This window comes from Meriones unguiculatus, chromosome 5, assembly GCF_030254825.1.
Source record: "Meriones unguiculatus strain TT.TT164.6M chromosome 5, Bangor_MerUng_6.1, whole genome shotgun sequence".
In the NCBI taxonomy this organism is placed as follows: Eukaryota; Metazoa; Chordata; class Mammalia; order Rodentia; family Muridae; genus Meriones; species Meriones unguiculatus.
In genome coordinates this window covers 130836026-130850856 of record NC_083353.1, presented here as the reverse complement: position 1 = coordinate 130850856, position 14831 = coordinate 130836026, and the positions used below count along the sequence as shown (strand labels likewise).

The window sequence follows — 14831 nt, the reverse complement described above, 5'->3', positions numbered from 1 at the left end:
CAAGCAACCCTATACACTCATAAACACAGTAAATAAACAAGCCTAAAAAATAAAACCTAAAAAAATTCAATTGCTGTCTTAATGAGTTTCCCGGTGGAAGGTGTGGAGGGCAGTTTAGGAGACCAGGAGGCTAAGCGGGGCTCACCAGGCCGGGAAGTCGGCTTCCTCTCCGGAAGGAGGCCTCAGAGTGGAGGAGTGTGACAGGGTTGGATCACAACTGTGTGAAGATACTAAATGAAGAGCAGCTTGATGGGGGCAAAACTGGAGAAGCCAGTGAGGTGCCGTGAGAGTGTTACATGGAGATGCAAGCCGAGGAAGGACAGAAGCCACGCAGTCTCACGTGGAGCAAGCCGGAAGAACGGGGTCCTGGGGGCATGAGGTGAAGAGGGAAGGACCCTCGTGCCTGTTTAGGCAGGATGCCATCCCGTCCACGGCTGGTTGGTGGCCCACAGGTGCCACCGGGAGCTTGTGGGGAGGTGCTGCTGTGGGGTCTGAAGCCACATGAGGGTCTCGGGTAGCACAGTGCTCATCTGCACGTTCAGCACTCAGACGGTGAAGCTGGGACCCGCAGGCAAGGCTAGCCAGCCTAGCTGGAACGGCACGCCGCGGGCTCAGCAAGAGCTCCTGCCTCGAGGAGGACAGCAGAGCATGATCAAGAGGACGGCCAGCACGAACCTCAGGCCTCCATATGCATACCACATGTATGAACGTGCAAGCTCACCCACATGCACGCCACGCATGTGTGTGTACAAGGAGATGATTTTTTAGTTTCTACACATTTTTTATGTTGGCATTACAGACAAGGAGTTGTGGGGATAGATAAAGCAGTGCAACTGTGTTTTTGCCAAGTGCCTGATACGTAAGCAGTGTGGGTTACCGTAAGCAGTGAAGAGATAGTGACCCTGTCCTAACTCACCACAGTGACGTCATGACGTTCAGGCATGTAGCAAGTGACACGGAAAATTTCAGATGTGCGAATGACCAGCGTAGGCCTGGCAACATGCTGCATTCTCAATTTAAGGCAGACACAAGAAAAAATGCCATCATTGTGGCGGCTCCTCCTCAGGGTCAGAAAAGCACTGCCTGTTTAGCTTCTGACCCTGGACTTTAAGGCACTTACGTTTAGGTGTCTGCATGCGTCTGTGCACACACTGTGGACAGGCTGCATGTGGCGGCTGTGGAGGCGTGCAGAGGGCACCAGAGCCCCTGGACCGTGAGGTGTTGGAGGTCACGAGCAGCAAGTGCCACCTCACCAACCCTTTGGTTTCCTCCTGAGTGAGGTCACAGCAGCTTCTGTTGAGAGTAGGAAACAGAAAAAATTCTAGTCACATTTTCTCTGATCAGAACCAATAGGTCAAGCCATTCTTCTTAGGCTGCAAAAGTACCCAAGTTCTGGGGGCCAGAGAGATGGCTGTGTGCTTCAGAGCACTGGTTGCCCTTTCAGAGGTCCCGTGTTCAATTTCCCACACCTACACGGCAGCTCAGGCCTGTGATTCTGGTTCCAGGTGACCCAGTGCCTTCCTCTGACCTCTGTGGCTACTATCTGCATACAGTGCACGGGCATCCATACAGGCAAAACACCTGCACCCATAAAATAAAAATGAATCGTTAACAAATCTGCACGTTCTATATAGACTATTGCTTAAGAGAGTGCGTAGCTTAGCCATTATTCGGGCTTTAATATGTATGTACGTGTGTACTCTTATCAAGCCTCAGCTGGCTTGGAGCTTGCTGCATAGACTAGCCTGACCTTGGCTTTGTGATTCTTCCACCTCTGTGGTTTGCGGGCTGGGACTATGGCAGGCACCATTCTGCTGAGTTCTTACTGTGTGCCGAAGACGTTTGTATTCAGCCCTCCTGTGTCTTTGTGTGTTATTTCCAGTTTTCTTGGAGACATTAAAATTGCTGAGGTGAACGTCAAGGGCCTGTTTGTGAGGCTCGTTAACACTTCCACTGACAAAGAAGTGGAGATCGGCAACCACATCCTGCAGCAGAACATGAAAGGACAGGCGGTCTCAGCGTATCGATTCCTCCCCAACATCGTAATGCAGGCCAACTGCATGGTGACGGTAAGCGTGGCCTGGAGCCAGCACAGTCCCATGGCGACAGGAGCCGGGGACGCTGCGAGCTGGGGACACAGAAGCCGGGAATGGTGTGAGCTAGAAACAGCAGGCACTGAGCACACAGCGGCGTGTGGATTCCAGGAGTTGGGGGTATTGTGGTAAGATACGGTGACCAGGGAACAACACAGGCTGAGAATTCAGGGAGTTGGGAGGCGTGAGCTGGAAACAAGTCAGTGAGAAATTGTTGAGCGGGAGGGAATGCCATGTGTTGAAGACACAATGAGTTTGAAATGTCCTGGAATACCAGGAGCTGAGAACAGTATGAGGTTCTCACTATGAGCTGAGGTGCAGCACATTTGGGGTGCTGTGTGAACTGAGAATGCCCTCAACTAAGGTTAGGTTAGCATCAGGAAGACGGTCAGCCAGGAATATCAGGAGCTGGGGACACCGGGAAGCCAGGACTGCCTTGAGCTGAACACCATGAGCAGAGGACACCATGGGAAAATATGGTGACTTGAGAATACCAGGAGCTGAGAACACACTGAACTGGAACACTGAGCTGGAACACTGAGCTGGAACACTGAGCTGGAACACACTGAGCTGGAACACACTGAGCTGGGAACACACTGAGCTGGAACACTGTGAGCTGAGAACACACTGAGCTGGAACACTGAGCTGGAACACTGAGCTGGAACACTGTGAGCTGGAACACACTGAGCTGGAACACTGTGAGCTGGGAACACACTGAGCTGGAACACTGTGAGCTGGAACACACTGAGCTGGAACACTGTGAGCTGGGAACACACTGAGCTGGAACACTGTGAGCTGGAACACTGTGAGCTGAGAACACTGTGAGCTGGAACACACTGAGCTGGAACACTGTGAGCTGAGAACACTGTGAGCTGGAACACACTGAGCTGGAACACACGGAGCTGGAACACACTGAGCTGGAACACACTGAGCTGGAACACTGTGAGCTGGAACACTGTGAGCTGGAACACTGTGAGCTGGGAACACACTGAGCTGGAACACTGTGAGCTGGAACACTGTGAGCTGAGAACACACTGAGCTGGAACACTGTGAGCTGGAACACTGTGAGCTGAGAACACTGTGAGCTGGGAACACTGTGAGCTGAGAACACACTGAGCTGGAACACTGTGAGCTGAGAACACTGAGCTGGAACACTGAGCTGGAACACTGTGAGCTGGAACACTGTGAGCTGGGAACACACTGAGCTGGAACACTGGGAACTGGGAACACACTGAGCTGGAACACTGTGAGCTGGAACACTGTGAGCTGGGAACACTGTGAGCTGAGAACACACTGAGCTGGAACACTGTGAGCTGAGAACACTGTGAGCTGAGAACACTGTGAGCTGGAACACTGTGAGCTGGAACACTGAGCTGGGAACACTGTGAGCTGGAACACACTGAGCTGGAACACTGTGAGCTGAGAACACTGTGAGCTGAGAACACACTGAGCTGGAACACTGTGAGCTGGAACACTGTGAGCTGAGAACACACTGAGCTGAGAACACACTGAGCTGGAACACTGAGCTGGAACACACTGAGCTGGGAACACTGTGAGCTGAGAACACTGTGAGCTGGAACACACTGAGGTGGAACACACTGAACTGGGAACTGTGTACACTGGGAGTGTCAGAGCTGGGAACCTATAGGGAAAGCTCCCGCTACAGTCAGCCTGTGGCTTGGCACAAGTGGCCTCATGGATGCTTGTTCTTTGTACTAAAAGTGACCTGTGGTTTGTGGGAGAGTGGATGGATCCCTGTACTTTACTCCCCACAGCTTTCTTCACTTAGTATACAGTCTCATTCTTGCTTGTCCTCTAGCTGTGAAAGTGAAAGTTCTAAGTCCCTAAAACTAAAAGAAAAAATCTTAAAAGACAAGGCGAGAGATTGCAAGCTCCGAGAGCAGGCATTAAGAGGTTCTGTCCCCATCTGTGTCCCTCGGAGCACGGCAGTATGTCGTGACAGTGCCCGTGTGTTTTGTACATTGGTATAAAACCTTGTCATTTATAAGTTCACTTTGCGAACAGTAAAATCAAGTTACCGAAAAAAGAACAGAAACAGAAAGGAATCCTGAAACATAGGTGATACTGTCAAATATGCATACAGTGGGCAGCTGAGCATTTGCAGCCTTCCTAAGTGTGCACAGCCCTCCTAAGTGTGCACAGCCCTCCTAAGTGTGCACAGTCCTCCTAAGTGTGCACAGCCCTCCTAAGTGTGCACAGTCCTCCTAAGTGTGCAGCTGAGCATTTGCAGCCCTCCTAAGTGTGCACAGCCCTCCTAAGTGTGCACAGCCCTCCTAAGTGTGCACAGCCCTCCTAAGTGTGCACAGCCCTCCTAAGTGTGCACAGTCCTCCTTCACTGTGCACAGTCCTCCTAAGTGTGCACAGTCCTCCTTCAGTGTGCACAGCCCTCCTAAGTGTGCACAGCCCTCCTAAGTGTGCACAGTCCTCCTAAGTGTGCACAGCCCTCCTAAGTGTGCACAGTCCTCCTAAGTGTGCACAGTCCTCCTTCAGTGTGCACAGCCCTCCTAAGTGTGCACAGCCCTCCTAAGTGTGCACAGCCCTCCTAAGTGTGCACAGCCCTCCTAAGTGTGCACAGCCCTCCTAAGTGTGCAGCTGAGCATTTGCAGCCCTCCTAAGTGTGCACAGTCCTCCTAAGTGTGCACAGCCCTCCTAAGTGTGCACAGCCCTCCTAAGTGTGCACAGTCCTCCTAAGTGTGCACAGTCCTCCTTCAGTGTGCACAGCCCTCCTAAGTGTGCAGCTGAGCATTTGCAGCCCTCCTAAGTGTGCACAGTCCTCCTAAGTGTGCACAGCCCTCCTTCACTGTGCACAGCCCTCCTAAGTGTGCACAGCCCTCCTAAGTGTGCAGCTGAGCATTTGCAGCCCTCCTAAGTGTGCACAGTCCTCCTAAGTGTGCACAGCCCTCCTTCACTGTGCACAGCCCTCCTAAGTGTGCACAGCCCTCCTAAGTGTGCACAGCCCTCCTAAGTGTGCACAGTCCTCCTTCACTGTGCACAGCCCTCCTTCACTGTGCACAGCCCTCCTAAGTGTGCACAGCCCTCCTTCACTGTGCACAGCCCTCCTAAGTGTGCACAGCCCTCCTTCACTGTGCACAGTCCTCCTAAGTGTGCACAGTCCTCCTTCACTGTGCACAGTCCTCCTAAGTGTGCACAGTCCTCCTTCACTGTGCACAGTCCTCCTAAGTGTGCACAGTCCTCCTTCAGTGTGCACAGCCCTCCTTCACTGTGCACAGTCCTCCTAAGTGTGCACAGCCCTCCTAAGTGTGCACAGCCCTCCTAAGTGTGCACAGCCCTCCTAAGTGTGCAGCTGAGCATTTGCAGCCCTCCTAAGTGTGCACAGTCCTCCTAAGTGTGCACAGCCCTCCTAAGTGTGCACAGCCCTCCTAAGTGTGCACAGTCCTCCTAAGTGTGCACAGTCCTCCTTCAGTGTGCACAGCCCTCCTAAGTGTGCAGCTGAGCATTTGCAGCCCTCCTAAGTGTGCACAGTCCTCCTAAGTGTGCACAGCCCTCCTTCACTGTGCACAGCCCTCCTAAGTGTGCACAGCCCTCCTAAGTGTGCAGCTGAGCATTTGCAGCCCTCCTAAGTGTGCACAGTCCTCCTAAGTGTGCACAGCCCTCCTTCACTGTGCACAGCCCTCCTAAGTGTGCACAGCCCTCCTAAGTGTGCAGCTGAGCATTTGCAGCCCTCCTAAGTGTGCACAGTCCTCCTAAGTGTGCACAGTCCTCCTAAGTGTGCACAGCCCTCCTTCACTGTGCACAGCCCTCCTAAGTGTGCACAGCCCTCCTAAGTGTGCACAGCCCTCCTAAGTGTGCACAGTCCTCCTTCACTGTGCACAGCCCTCCTTCACTGTGCACAGCCCTCCTAAGTGTGCACAGCCCTCCTTCACTGTGCACAGTCCTCCTAAGTGTGCACAGTCCTCCTTCACTGTGCAGTCCTCCTAAGTGTGCACAGTCCTCCTTCACTGTGCACAGTCCTCCTAAGTGTGCACAGTCCTCCTTCAGTGTGCACAGCCCTCCTTCACTGTGCACAGTCCTCCTAAGTGTGCACAGTCCTCCTAAGTGTGCACAGTCCTCCTAAGTGTGCACAGCCCTCCTAAGTGTGCACAGCCCTCCTAAGTGTGCACAGCCCTCCTTCACTGTGCACAGTCCTCCTAAGTGTGCACAGTCCTCCTAAGTGTGCACAGCCCTCCTAAGTGTGCACAGCCCTCCTAAGTGTGCACAGCCCTCCTTCACTGTGCACAGTCCTCCTAAGTGTGCACAGCCCTCCTTCACTGTGCACAGCCCTCCTAAGTGTGCACAGCCCTCCTAAGTGTGCACAGTCCTCCTAAGTGTGCACAGCCCTCCTAAGTGTGCACAGCCCTCCTAAGTGTGCACAGTCCTCCTAAGTGTGCACAGTACTCCTAAGTGTGCACAGTCCTCCTTCACTGTGCACAGCCCTCCTAAGTGTGCACAGCCCTCCTAAGTGTGCACAGCCCTCCTAAGTGTGCACAGTCCTCCTAAGTGTGCACAGTCCTCCTTCACTGTGCACAGCCCTCCTAAGTGTGCACAGCCCTCCTAAGTGTGCACAGTCCTCCTAAGTGTGCACAGTCCTCCTTCACTGTGCACAGCCCTCCTAAGTGTGCACAGCCCTCCTAAGTGTGCACAGCCCTCCTATGTGTGCACAGCCCTCCTAAGTGTGCACAGCCCTCCTAAGTGTGCACAGCCCTCCTAAGTGTGCACAGTCCTCCTAAGTGTGCACAGTCCTCCTAAGTGTGCACAGCCCTCCTATGTGTGCACAGCCCTCCTAAGTGTGCACAGCTCTCCTAAGTGTGCACAGCCCTCCTAAGTGTGCAGCTGAGCATTTGCAGCCCTCCTAAGTGTGCACAGTCCTCCTAAGTGTGCACAGCCCTCCTAAGTGTGCACAGTCCTCCTAAGTGTGCACAGTCCTCCTTCACTGTGCACAGCCCTCCTAAGTGTGCACAGCCCTCCTAAGTGTGCACAGCCCTCCTATGTGTGCACAGCCCTCCTAAGTGTGCACAGCCCTCCTAAGTGTGCACAGCCCTCCTAAGTGTGCACAGTCCTCCTAAGTGTGCACAGTCCTCCTAAGTGTGCACAGCCCTCCTATGTGTGCACAGCCCTCCTAAGTGTGCACAGATCTCCTAAGTGTGCACAGCCCTCCTAAGTGTGCACAGCCCTCCTAAGTGTGCACAGTCCTCCTAAGTGTGCACAGCCCTCCTAAGTGTGCACAGTCCTCCTAAGTGTGCACAGCCCTCCTAAGTGTGCACAGCCCTCCTAAGTGTGCACAGCCCTCCTAAGTGTGCACAGCCCTCCTAAGTGTGCACAGTCCTCCTAAGTGTGCACAGCCCTCCTAAGTGTGCACAGTCCTCCTAAGTGTGCACAGCCCTCCTAAGTGTGCACAGTCCTCCTAAGTGTGCACAGCCCTCCTATGTGTGCACAGCCCTCCTAAGTGTGCACAGCCCTCCTAAGTGTGCAGCTGAGCATTTGCAGCCCTCCTAAGTGTGCACAGTCCTCCTAAGTGTGCACAGCCCTCCTAAGTGTGCACAGCCCTCCTAAGTGTGCACAGTCCTCCTAAGTGTGCACAGTCCTCCTTCAGTGTGCACAGCCCTCCTAAGTGTGCAGCTGAGCATTTGCAGCCCTCCTAAGTGTGCACAGTCCTCCTAAGTGTGCACAGCCCTCCTTCACTGTGCACAGCCCTCCTAAGTGTGCACAGCCCTCCTAAGTGTGCAGCTGAGCATTTGCAGCCCTCCTAAGTGTGCACAGTCCTCCTAAGTGTGCACAGCCCTCCTTCACTGTGCACAGCCCTCCTAAGTGTGCACAGCCCTCCTAAGTGTGCACAGCCCTCCTAAGTGTGCACAGTCCTCCTTCACTGTGCACAGCCCTCCTTCACTGTGCACAGCCCTCCTAAGTGTGCACAGCCCTCCTTCACTGTGCACAGTCCTCCTAAGTGTGCACAGTCCTCCTTCACTGTGCAGTCCTCCTAAGTGTGCACAGTCCTCCTTCACTGTGCACAGTCCTCCTAAGTGTGCACAGTCCTCCTTCAGTGTGCACAGCCCTCCTTCACTGTGCACAGTCCTCCTAAGTGTGCACAGTCCTCCTAAGTGTGCACAGTCCTCCTAAGTGTGCACAGCCCTCCTAAGTGTGCACAGCCCTCCTAAGTGTGCACAGCCCTCCTAAGTGTGCACAGTCCTCCTAAGTGTGCACAGTCCTCCTTCACTGTGCACAGTCCTCCTAAGTGTGCACAGTCCTCCTAAGTGTGCACAGTCCTCCTAAGTGTGCACAGCCCTCCTAAGTGTGCACAGCCCTCCTAAGTGTGCACAGCCCTCCTTCACTGTGCACAGTCCTCCTAAGTGTGCACAGCCCTCCTTCACTGTGCACAGCCCTCCTAAGTGTGCACAGCCCTCCTAAGTGTGCACAGTCCTCCTAAGTGTGCACAGCCCTCCTAAGTGTGCACAGCCCTCCTAAGTGTGCACAGTCCTCCTAAGTGTGCACAGCCCTCCTATGTGTGCACAGTCCTCCTAAGTGTGCACAGTCCTCCTAAGTGTGCACAGTCCTCCTTCACTGTGCACAGCCCTCCTAAGTGTGCACAGCCCTCCTAAGTGTGCACAGTCCTCCTAAGTGTGCACAGTCCTCCTTCACTGTGCACAGCCCTCCTAAGTGTGCACAGCCCTCCTAAGTGTGCACAGCCCTCCTATGTGTGCACAGCCCTCCTAAGTGTGCACACCCCTCCTAAGTGTGCACAGCCCTCCTAAGTGTGCACAGTCCTCCTAAGTGTGCACAGTCCTCCTAAGTGTGCACAGCCCTCCTATGTGTGCACAGCCCTCCTAAGTGTGCACAGCCCTCCTAAGTGTGCACAGCCCTCCTAAGTGTGCACAGTCCTCCTAAGTGTGCACAGCCCTCCTAAGTGTGCACAGCCCTCCTAAGTGTGCACAGCCCTCCTAAGTGTGCACAGCCCTCCTAAGTGTGCACAGCCCTCCTAAGTGTGCACAGCCCTCCTAAGTGTGCACAGTCCTCCTAAGTGTGCACAGCCCTCCTAAGTGTGCACAGCCCTCCTAAGTGCGCACAGCCCTCCTAAGTGTGCACAGCCCTCCTAAGTGTGCACAGCCCTCCTAAGTGTGCACAGCCCTCCTTCAGTGTGCAGCTGAGCATTTGCAGCCCTCCTTGGGCCACTTGCCCCCCACAGGCCCTGGAGTGGATGGTTGTTTAAATCATGTGTAGTCACTGTTACATTATAAAACAGTGTAAAAGCACAGATGTTGTTATAGTCCCAGGTCCTCAGGAGGCTGAGGCACAAGGATCATGTGAGGCCCAGAGTTCTAGTCCAGCTCAGGCAGGGAAGGGGGAGCTTCCTGTGTTTAGTGGCTCTGAGAACCCCATCTGTTCAGAAAGGTTAACAACAGCAGCGCAGTGATGTCTGCGCTCTGTGTGCAACCCCAGGAGCCTTTGTCAACAGCCACCTGCTTCCTCCAAGGTGTGGGCAGCGGAGTCGGAAGCAAAGCCCCAGCCACCCACCGACTTTGTCTGGGGGGAGCAGAGCAGGTTCCGAACCAGTCCGGACTGTACCACCATCCTGTGCAACCCTCAGGGCGAGGTGAGTGTCCGGGCTCTGAGCAGGAGCCGCTGGAGGCCCAGCCTTCCTCTTCTGCTCCCAGCCCTGCTCTGCTGTTCTGAAAAGCTAGCTAGAACACCCCCAAATGCCATAGCGCCTCAGGCGGCCCAGGATGCTCACAGCGGCCAGCAGGAGCGAAGTGTCCGAGTTTCTGGAGGCTGCTGCCGGCCCAGAGTCAAGGGGGGGGCTTTATTTTTGATACTGTCTGGAACAGTAGTGCTTGGAGGGCACTGTGGGGTACGGGGACACTGTGGGGTATGGGGACACTGTGGGGTATGGGGACACTGTGGGGTATGGGGACACTGTGGGGTATGGGGACACTGTGGGGTACGGGGACACTGTGGGGTATGGGGACACTGTGGGGTATGGGGACACTGGGGTGTATGGGGACACTGTGGGGTATGGGGACACTGTGGGGTATGGGGACACTGTGGGCACAGGGACACTGTGGGGTATGGGGACACTGTGGGGTACGGGGACACTGTGGGCACAGGGACACTGTGGGGTATGAGGACACTGTGGGGTATGGGGACACTGTGGGGTATGAGGACACTGGGGTATGGGGACACTGTGGGGTACGGGGACACTGTGGGGTATGGGGACACTGTGGGGTATGGGGACACTGTGGGGTACGGGGACACTGTGGGGTATGGGGACACTGTGGGCACAGGGACACTGTGGGGTATGAGGACACTGTGGGGTATGGGGACACTGTGGGGTATGGGGACACTGTGGGGTATGGGGACACTGTGGGGTATGGGGACACTGTGGGCACAGGGACACTGTGGGGTATGAGGACACTGTGGGGTATGAGGACACTGTGGGGTATGAGGACACTGTGGGGTATGGGGACACTGTGGGGTATGGGGACACTGTGGGGTGTGGGGACACTGTGGGGTGTGGGGACACTGTGGGCACAGGGACACTGTGGGGTTTGGGGACACTGTGGGGTACGGGGACACTGTGGGGTACGGGGACACTGTGGGGTACGGGGACACTGTGGGGTATGGGGACACTGTGGGGTATGGGGACACTGTGGGGTATGGGGACACTGTGGGGTGTGGGGACACTGTGGGGTGTGAGGACACTGTGGGGTATGGGGACACTGGGGTATGGGGACACTGTGGGCACAGGGACACTGTGGGGTATGGGGACACTGTGGGGTATGAGGACACTGTGGGGTACGGGGACACTGTGGGGTATGGGGACACTGTGGGGTATGGGGACACTGTGGGGTATGGGGACACTGTGGGGTATGGGGACACTGTGGGGTGTGGGGACACTGGGGTACGGGGACACTGTGGGGTACGGGGACACTGTGGGGTACGGGGACACTGTGGGGTATGGGGACACTGTGGGGTATGAGGACACTGTGGGGTATGGGGACACTGTGGGGTATGAGGACACTGTGGGGTATGGGGACACTGTGGGCACAGGGACACTGGAGTATGAGGACACTGGGGTACAGGGACACTGTGGGGTATGAGGACACTGTGGGGTATGGGGACACTGGGGTATGGGGACACTGGGGTACGGGGACACTGTGGGGTATGGGGACACTGTGGGGTACGGGGACACTGTGGGGTACAGGGACACTGGGGTGTGGGGACACTGTGGGGTACAGGGACACTGGGGTGTGGGGGACACTGGGGTGTGGGGACACTGTGGGGTGTGGGGACACTGTGGGGTATGGGGACACTGTGGGGTACGGGGACACTGTGGGGTACGGGGACACTGGGGTACGGGGACACTGTGGGGTGTGGGCGCTTGCAGCCAAAGCTGGAAGAGCCGCAGTCTGAGCCACAGTCTCCCCCATGGTCTTCCCACGCCAGCTGATGTGTTTGGGGCTGGGAACTCACTGGATACATTTTACTCAGCCTTCCAGGCTTTTATTGATTAAACAGAATTTTATAATACCTCTGATAATTTCCAGTGATGGAAAAATCAGGGTCTGTAATCCGAGCGATTTACTCAGGCTCCTGAGACATTATCAGCAAAACCCAGGTGTGGACTGATGGTTGAATGTGAAGAGCCAGGACAGCTTCCCAGCCCCCACCAGGGGCTGCCTTTGGAGGGTTCTGAGCCTTTGGGCGTGGTTCCTCTCTGGAGGAAGCAGGGAAGGCAGGAGGCTCCTTCCTTGTACATGTCTGTCTGTCCACAGCGTGAGGAGCTCTGCCAAACCCTCCTGTCACCTTGGAGCTGCTCTGTCACGGCTTGCCTGCCACAATAGACTGAAACCCCATGGGACTTGAAAACACAATAAAATTTATTTTGAAAATAAATTCTTGGTAAGGTGTGAAGTTCACACCTTTAATCTCAGCATTCTGGAGGCTGAAACAGGAGGATCACCATGACTTCTAGAATAGCCTGGGCAGCATACATAGCAAGATCCAGACCAATCTGGACTGCAGAGTGGGAACCTCTCTCAAACAAAACCATGAAACCAGAACTCAGTAACATTGCAATAGGTGAAGCAGTAAATCCGTACAAGTCCAACAATATTTCACCCTGAGACCTCTTCATTCCGTTAGGCTATTGCCTGGTACACGCCTATCCATTGGAAGCAAGCGTGGGAGAAGCTGGAGACGGATATTGAATTTGAGAGATGTTCAGCGGTGATTCCATCACTGAAAAGCCACATGTTTGGGTGGACAACAGCAGCTACATCTTCCATCAGTAAGGAGAAACAAGAACCAACAAAGAAAGACCTCTCTCCAGGCCTAGAGCAGGTCCACATCCTTTCCAGGTAAAGCTTGTTTCTTTTTGCTTAGGCATTGAGTCTTTCCCGTCGGTAACTGAACACGTGGGAAGGACTGGGAGCAGTTCATGGATTAGTCATGGCTCCAGCACAAAACGTCCGCACCATAGAGTGAGCACACACGTATGTACAGGCTGTGGAGGGAGAGATCCTTGGTGGGTGATCATGAGATTCCGGGCCCCCTAGCTTTCTCTTGACAGTGCCTGCTGTTAGAGGTGGAAAGGTGACATTCTCTCATGTGCCTGCGAATTTTATCCTTGAGCTAGCTGAGGATGGAGTTGCAGAATTCCGTTCCTCTTTAAGTAAATGCTTGTGACACAATAAATGCTCTGTCTCTAAGGTCTAGAAAATATATACTCCTTTTTAAAAATATTAATATGACTTATACTTATGTGTATGGTGGTCTTGTCTGCATACCATGAGCAATGCCATCAGAGGCTAAGGAGGCCATCCGGTGCTTCAGCACCCATGTTGGCACTGGACACTGAAGCTGCTCGGGAAGAGCAGCCAGTGCTGCTAACAGAGGAGTCAGCTCTGCAGCGCCTTTGGCTTTTTAAGACCTTTAGCTCGCCTCGGGTGCTAATGCTACTGTAGAAAATTCCTTTAGAGTTCAAGTTGGTCTTGCTCTTGCTACAGAGAACCGGAAATCCCGCCAATCATTTTTCCCACCCGGAGCCCTTGGTGTAACAGTCCGTCCACCCCTCCACACCCCTACTGCTCTCTGATCAACTCACAGGACACTTTGGTGAGCAGGCCGGGTACACAGCCCAAGCCTCAGTCAGCGAAGAAGGAAGCAGCCCTAGGTAAGCCAAAAGCTCGGCATTACTGGGAGACGGGGTTGGTGCTTGTGTGCTAAGTGTCAAAACGTCAGGCCCGAATGCCAGACTGGGTCAGCTTTTTCCTCTGTGACAAATACCTGAGAGAAATAGTTCAAAGGGGGTAGGTACTTATTTTGGTTCATGGGCTAGGTAGGCCTGTGTGGTTTGCTCGCCTTTTACCACGATGAAGGGGTGGTGTGAGAAAACCGTTCACCTCATGGCAACCAGAAAGCAAAAAGGAGCCGTCGGGGAGAGGGGGACGGAGAGATATAAAGGCTCTCCATCCTTCATTCTCCATCCTCCATCCTCTCTCCACCATCCTCCATCCTCCATCCTCTCTCTACCATCCTCCATCCTCCATCCTCTCTCCACCATTCTCCATCCTCCATCCTCTCTCCACCACCCTCCATCCTCCATCCTCTGTCCTCCCTCCTCTGTCCTCCATCCTCAGTCCTCTACCCTCCACCCTCTGTCCTCTGTCCTCCACCCAGCCCCCACCTCCCACAGGTCCATATAGATTGAATTCCTCTCAGTGCACTCACTTCCTCCAATCCTCACCTCTGAGCACTGTTTGTGTTGGGGAGTCGGCTTCAGTGGCGACGCTTTGGGGGATCCTCCTCCAAGCCGTAAGGAAGGCTCTCAGAACAAGTAGGGGGGGTGTTCACTCTCAGCTGCAGTTCCCGGGGAACCAACCCCACAGTTCCGTGACTTTCTGTTGCTGAGCCAGTCAGTCCAAAGGGCCGTGCAGCCAGCATGTGGTCGGTTTGTTTGGGGCACATGTGTTTATTTTTGAGGAACTGTCTCTGTATCCCAGGGTGCCCTGAAATTCTCTGTGGGTCCTAGGCTATCTGTGAGCTCCTACAGTTCTCCTGCCTCAGAGGCCTGTTGTTAACGTCTCACCGGTGTAAGGCCTTTACTCCAAGCTCACACCCAGGGGCCATTGCTCACGCCGGACTCTGGGCCGTGGCTCCTTACAGCTCATATCCTTACAGCTCAGATCCGGCATGTGTGTCTTGGGGTCCAGGTATTTTCCCATAGGAAATCGCTTCCAGTGCAGGGTTGATAGAAATGTCCCTTCTGTGTCCAGGTCAGCATCTGTTCTGTTCCTTGTTGCTTGATTTATAGTTTTCTAGGAACTGGCAATGCCTGCAATCACTTTCCCATGGCTGCCAGAATACTAGTCGTGTGTGTGTGTGTGTGTGTGTGTGTGTGTGTGTGTGTGTGTGTGAGTGTGTGTATCTGGGGAGATGGCTTAGTTCAGAGTGAAGTGCTTGCTGTGAGAGCATGAGGCCCTGAGCTCAGATCCCTGGCACCCCAGGGCAGGTACGGTGGCACAAGCCCCTAGCCCTCATTCCCCAGGGCTGGCTACCAAAGATGAGGGGGGAAAGACATGGCAAAGACAACTGAGGGCAGCCTCTGGCCTCCACCGGCACACGCATGGGCGAGGACAGACGTGACCGTGTGCGCACGTGATACAGCGTGACTCATACCGGAAGGGGCGGCATCTCCTGTGGGACAGGAGCATGAGCTCCCGTCAG

At 54.4% G+C, this 14831-nt stretch overlaps 1 protein-coding gene across 3 annotated transcripts in view; it reads left to right on the top strand.

The window, feature by feature from the left end:
* Nucleotides 1–14831, top strand: part of Lmntd1 (lamin tail domain containing 1) — a 75798-nt gene that overhangs the window by 49081 nt on the left and 11886 nt on the right. For all 3 annotated transcript variants that reach the window (XM_060384480.1, XM_060384478.1, XM_060384479.1), the window contains exons 5-8: nt 1883–2069; nt 9580–9699; nt 12249–12463; nt 13112–13278. In XM_060384480.1, coding sequence (XP_060240463.1) covers nt 1883–2069; nt 9580–9699; nt 12249–12463; nt 13112–13278 — 689 coding nt within the window. The remainder of the gene's footprint in view (nt 1–1882; nt 2070–9579; nt 9700–12248; nt 12464–13111; nt 13279–14831) is intronic.